The 6726-nt window shown below is 41.1% G+C and overlaps 1 protein-coding gene across 1 annotated transcript in view; it reads left to right on the forward strand.

Moving 5' to 3' along the window:
- Nucleotides 1-305: 305 nt before the first annotated feature.
- LOC101852299 (GTP-binding protein RAD) overlaps nucleotides 306-6726 on the forward strand; it is a gene marked incomplete at its 5' end in the record, with an annotated part of 91279 nt that continues 84858 nt past the window's right edge. The window contains 2 exon segments of the mRNA XM_035971603.1: nucleotides 306-731; nucleotides 4943-5077. Of these exon segments, the coding sequence (XP_035827496.1) occupies nucleotides 358-731; nucleotides 4943-5077 (509 nt within the window).

Here is a 6726-nt window from a genome sequence, read left to right on the forward strand (position 1 = left end):
AGAGAGAGATAACAACAAAATGACTCCTACTATCTTCACTACCGTCACCACAATCAACTTCACCACTACCACCGTAACGATAACAACAACAACAACAACAACAACAACAACAACAACAACAAAAACAAAACAATAACAGCAGCAGCAGCAGCAGTAACAACAACAATAACAACAGCAGCAGCCGGTGCAACAGCAGCAACAACAATAACAACAACAACAACGATAACAAAAAAAAAATTTAAAAAAAAAAAATTGCAGCCACAACTAGGAAATTATTTACAATTTTAACTATCTACAATCTCCACAGAGCCAAGCGGGGCCGAATCTCCGAGGAGTTGCCGCCACCTGACCCGCAAGATGGCCGCTCTGTACGTGAGCCCACGCCCCAAACAGCGCTCGTCTTCGTTGAAAAAGCCCAGACGTCGCCAACTGGAGAACATCGACTTGGACGAGATGCGACCTCGAACCACCAGCCTCCCCACCAGGAACACGCTGACGCGTCCAGGGATGCGTTACCTCTCACCCAATCTGGAGCCCGACTGTAGGTGGGTGCCTCTAGTTAGACACGGCAATATATATCAATGGGTGGCGGTGTCCAGTCACGCGGAGAGCTCCATGGAGGACGTCCATGAGCACGCGATGAGGCCGAGGACCACAAGTCTGCCGGGCAGGAACCACGTCATGAGATCGGGGGCTGGGGACCTGAGCAGTATTGAGGAGCCCGAGGGAAGGTGGGTGTTTGCCGGCACTTCCTTTCTCTGCTCGTTGTTTTTGCAATGCGGCGCAGTGCTGGAAAGAAACGTTTTGGGGAGGGAGGTGGGGAGGGGAGCAAGGTTGTTTTTTTTTTTGGGGGGGGGGGGAGAGGTAGGGGGAGAGGATGTTAGAGATGGTGGGTGGCGGTTAGTGTGGTGAGGGATGTGGGTGGGGAGGGTGGGTGTGGCCGGGCAGAGGGATGTGGATCGGCTCTCGACACCCTCAAAAATCTGTGGTGGGGGGGGGTGAGGGGCGGGTAATCAGTACCTGTTCTGAGGTTGATCTGATCTCTTCTTTTGCTGGGAGAGCTGAACTCACCAGGAACTAAAAACCACTTTGCGAAGAACTTTAGATATTCGGAAACTGTGCTCAATACAAAAGGAGACGGTCATTGAATTGGAGGATTTATCTCTTATCAACCTTTCTGCACTGACTGGGATGTAAACCAGTACCATCAGTACCATTCCTTACCATGTAATTAAAAAATTAGCTTGAGTCCTGATGGATGACGGTAAATCTTTAAATAAACAAAGAAAAAAATCCTCTGTATACTTATGTTTCTTTTTAAAAATATGTTTGAAAGGAGGTGGGCTTCGACTTGCCTGTCAGGACAAACGGGGGCTGAGATATAACGCTCCAGCTGAAATACCGAAATCCTCGATAAATATTATTCTCCGCTCACAACATAATCGAACTCAGGTCTTCAGCGTACGAGATGCCTCCCTGCCTTACTGCCGGTCATCATCATCATCATCGGCCTTTTTTATTTTTACCCCACTCTTGATAACAAGTCACCAAGAGCTTTCCATTTACTTTTGTCCTGGACTATATTATTATTATCTCCACCTCTGTCCAACTGAATCCCATATCCTTTAGATCGGAGTCCTAGCCCCTCTTCAAAGTACTTTGAGGTCTTCTTTCTTTCTGTTTCCTTGAGAATTTTATCTCGCAGCTTGATTGGTGATGTTTGCTTTCGACTTTCTGGAGGTGTGTCCAATTCCCTTCCCTTTTCTCTTTCTGAGAGATGCCGGTACATAGATGTATTTTGCGGGCAATTGAGAGGTAGCTAAGTCACCATAAGCTTCTTTGTATATTATTGTAACTGCACTGTGTATGAAGTTTATGAATCCAGACTGAAATACAAAGGTCTCCACCTGAAAACTCAGTCACTAGGAAACAACAAAGAGGGCCATATGGCGAATTGGGTTCTAAGGCGGATTTCAAAGGGGCACAACGCAGCTCCTCCTGCTTGGTGTCCTGGTTTCCGTACTTGTTTAATCTATGATGAAATACAGCCCATAGGGGATACTGACACCTAGGGCAAGATAGATAGATAGATAGATAGATAGATAGTTAGATAGATAGATAGATAGATAGATAGATAGATAGATAGATAGATAGATAGATAGATAGATAGATAGATAGATAGAGGTGGTGTGTTTAAACGAGATAGATCAAAATTCTTTCACAGATTTTCGGAGATCTAAATTATTGTGGGCGTGGTTTGTGAAAATCTTTACGGCCACTTTCTTGGAAGACTGTTAATTTCTGGATCTCATATACCAATATCTTGCTAAAACACATTTAATAGGTCCCCAACTTATTTTTTAATTTTCTTTTATAGGTACGAATCAGCCTATAAAATCCCTAACGTTACACTCTGTGTGAGGTCTATATCACATTATGGGTTCCTGCTCGGTTCAATTTATGATTCATGCTATGGCGCTGACGTTGTAAATCAGAAGTTAAAGCAAATTTTATTAGTTTCGTGAAACTTTCTGAACTCCGTCCATAACAGGTTATTGTTCGCAAATCTAAAAAAAAAGAACACCCCCCCCCCACCCACCAATCCTCTTACCTTGTGCTATTGTTGTCACTCGGATCGTCCTTGAAGACGTTGTATATGGATACAACTGGTTGATGTACCCTGTTATCTGTCTTGAAATGTACGCTTCAGCCAATATGAACGACTGTAATTTCTATAACGACTTGCTTCTCAATAATTCGTATCATTTTAGTAATCATGATAGACTATACTGGCAGCGCCCCGGAGCCTTTTTGACCTCCTGGGGTTGAAATAATATGAAAAAAATTTATAAAAGATTGATAACATTCGACAAAAGAATATCCCAACAATCCAGAATTTATGTGGAACGCCATTTAATGTTGATAATGCCCCGAGAAACCAGTTTAACAAGAAAATTGCAGGGTTACAAAGAAAACTCGACATTCTCTTTTCCATAGAGTATAATTTTCTAGTGTAACTAAAGTCCAATCCTCCTGGAACGAGCCGAGAGGGATAAAGGCAATCGTTCTTACCTACAGTGAATTTATTCAAAAGATTACTCTGTGACAAGAGAATCAAAGAAACAATACACGCACACAGACAGCTTCAGGGAGAGAGGGGGAGAGACAGAAGAGAGAGAGAGAGCGAGAGAGAGAGAGAGAGGGAGAGAGAGCGAGAGCGAGAGAGAGAGAGAGAGAGAGAGAGAGAGAGAGAGAGAGAGAGAGAGAGAGAGAGAGAGAGAGAGAGATCAGATTATGAAGTGTTGACATTATACTAAATAATATGTATATTTTGTGTCCCAGAATTTTATGACAATACACTATTGATTTCTTCCAATCAGGCCAGCAAAGCAGTAGAATAATTCAGTATTTTGTATTAAATCTTAATAATAATATATTATAGTTATTGCAACAAGTAGAGTCAATCATTTATGGTGTAGTCTTTGGTGTAATAATTAGCTTAACAAGTCAAACGATAAACGAGCACTTCATTTTGTACAGGTTGTTTTTCGCTGTTTGCTATATTTCTCTTTTTTTCGTAATGTTAGACTAAAAAAGAATGTAAAATGTTTTCTTCTGCAAAAATAGAAAAATCTTCTTTTACCCCTTCTCTGTTAAGCTATTTTATAACCTCATCAAAAAGAGCTTTTTCAGTGACGGGTCAATAATAAGTGAAGAGGTTAACAACTTCCAGTGGGCTGTGAAATATCTCTAATTGGAACAGTTAGTGGAAATGATTGAGCTCAAACATTACTATCGTACAGTGAGCTTAGATAATGAGATGTCTCGAAGTAGTCAAAGGTGTTCAGGAGTTCAGTGCTCTCTTGTGTTTTGAAACAGCGGCCATGCTCGAAATAATATCCAAAGTAGGATTAGCCTTAAGACTCTGCTGCTGATACTTTTGATGTGAAATGTTTTGCCATAATCTTGCTCTTCTTTTTTCCGTTTTTCTCCATTTCCTATTCTTCTCCTATTGTGTTATCTCCTGTTTTCATATCTATATCCTTTTATCCCTCATGCTCTTCTACTTTTTTGGTTTCTTTTTTTTTTTCGTTCTCCCTCTCCCCTCATCAGAATAATACTCTTAACACCATTAACCAAGCTGCGAGAATCACGTTTGAAAAGAGGAAAAATAACGATGTCATTCGTATTTTAAGAAAATTCCTTTGGGTACCAACAGTATCTAGATTCACCTACAAGATTGCTGTCCTTTGTCGTAAATGTGATAACAATAAAGCCCACGGGTATTTTAGCACCCCCACTCAAAGTCCACCAACATCTCTAAGATCAGGAGATCAGTCTCTTGTGAGAACGCCTTGGAACGGAAATCAAAAACTCGCGGGGAAGTACTTTACTCAGCTTGCTCCTTCTCCATGGAACTCTCTTCCACATTTGAGGGATACAATACAAAGTTGGATGGATGCAGAATTTCAGATTAGTTTAAAAACATAAAATATGATATTCCATCTCGACGGTTAGTCTTTCTTATTCATAGCACTCTTATATTCCTAATGTGATGTACATATTGGCATCGATTGTGCTGTGATAGTATGAATATCTGCTTATTATGTGATAGCGGTACACTAACGGACGCATGCATGCATGTTCATGCACTTGTGTTTTGTGTTGAGATGGAGGTTTTGTAAAGCGCTTAGAATTGTTTTTTACGGGAGTGGGAGCAATAGAAATTATTATTATTTTATAATAATAATATTGCTATCATTATCATTATCATTATCGTTACCATTATTATTACTATCATTATCATTATTTTATCATTTTTATTATTTTTGTTATTTCTAATTATATTAATGTTATTATTATCGTTATTATCATTATTATTGTGACTGTTCTTTTCTTCTCCTCCTCCTTGCATGTTCCTGGTACCCGCTGACGTCATCAGCGTGCAGCCTCTGAGGTCTTTCATCACAACACCCAAAGGCCTGGTCAACAGGGGAGACTCACTCAGGTCTCGGAGCACGAGCAGTGTGCTCTCCTCTTGTAGCGGGAGCATGACAGAACTCACTCCTCAGTCAAGGTCAGTCAAATTTTCATGCAGTTTTTACTCCACTTTGAATGCTTGGCGTAAGAATCCACCATACGCCATTTTGAAAGGTGACGTATGGCGGAGTCTAACAATGAACAGTCCACTGATCTTCTTAACTTAAATTTTAGTAAGAGTTTTACGGCACTTGAAACATAATAAGGTCATGTAAATGCCGAAGATTAGAGGTGTTACAAGAGAGTAACAAAAATAAAATAGAAGGAGGGGAGATAGATGTTTGATAGGGAAGAAGGAGCAAACCACACCAGAGCACCCGCCAACCACCCACAATTGGATTTCTGTTTTTCAAGAAACGTTTTTTTTTTGGCTAAGTTGAGAAAGATAATAATCTAATTCCATTAAGATCTTTTTAGAGGTGGTTAGGAATCAGTCTAGATGTTTTAGTTTCCATTTTTCATTTTTGAGGATGTCATTTGTACAGTAAGACTCGCATCCAAAATAATTTTTAAAAAGAAATAAAAAAAGTCTCGCTCGTAAAGCCGACCCCCGATAGTAGGGAATCAAGTTTGGGGACGAAGAGAAGGGGTGGGGACCGGATGGGGGCGGGCGAGGGGTAGGGGTAGGGGGTGTAACAACTTCTCCTTGGTGATTCGCACGTAGCTTTCACATACCACAGTCTAGCATGTTGCATAATGAGTCAACGCAATACCCAAGCCAGATAACACAGTGGCTCCAAAAAAAAAAAAAAAAGGCGTTGGAAATAGTATGTCGAAAATAGCTCATTGTAGTCATACTGGTAGATAGGAACCCTTAGACGTTTTCGTTACCATTTCTTGCGGGGGTCATTGGTCGTCACTATTTCATAGCGCAGCATTCATTTTTTGGACTAAAGGTTGAGCTCTATACGCGTTGCTCGTACTCGTGTATATACGTATGTTTGTGTGTGTGTGTGTGTGTGTGTGTGTGTGTGTGTGTGTGTGTGTGTGTGTGTGTGTGTGTGTGTGTGTGTGTGTATTTGTATGTGTATGAAATGTGTTGTGTGTACTGTGTGTGTCTATCGTCCTTCTGGTGACGTGGCAGTTATAGCCAATGAGAATTTAATCAACCCCGGGGACAGCGCTCGTATCGTGAATTATATATTATGTGGAATGCAGCGCCATATTGAACCGTCTTTATCCAATCTAAATTAATCAAGCGTCTGGCTTATATCATATTCACAGGGGTCTGTTTTCGATCTTCCAATGCTCGGAGTTTGCACTTGTTTGAGGCTTTCCTTTTTTGTCTTCTTCGTGGGAGGATTAGTTGTGTGGTGGGAAGGTTAGAAATGGGGAGGGTTCAAAAATAGTTATCAAGACGGTCGTAGTAGACAATTAATCGATGTGTTAGGAGTGGAAGACACGTGAGTGACACTGACCTTGAAGGGGAGCACATTGTTCTGGCTGTTGAACACGATGCCTCTATTTCTCTCCTATTATTTTTCACTTTCTCACTTCATCATTATCGCCCCCCTCCCCCCCCCCTTTTATCCGGTACGGTATCTCTGTTGCAATCACGTTCGTTGTCTCCCTGCCTCTCCAATCTCTTTATCGCCAATTGTTTCCCTTATTTTCCAATTCCGCCCCTAATCTCTCTAAGTGTCTCTTTTTCTACACCTCTCCCATAGTATCTATATTCTTATCTCC

Source organism: Aplysia californica, unplaced genomic scaffold (genome assembly GCF_000002075.1).
Source record: "Aplysia californica isolate F4 #8 unplaced genomic scaffold, AplCal3.0 scaffold00018, whole genome shotgun sequence".
In the NCBI taxonomy this organism is placed as follows: domain Eukaryota; kingdom Metazoa; phylum Mollusca; class Gastropoda; order Aplysiida; family Aplysiidae; genus Aplysia; species Aplysia californica.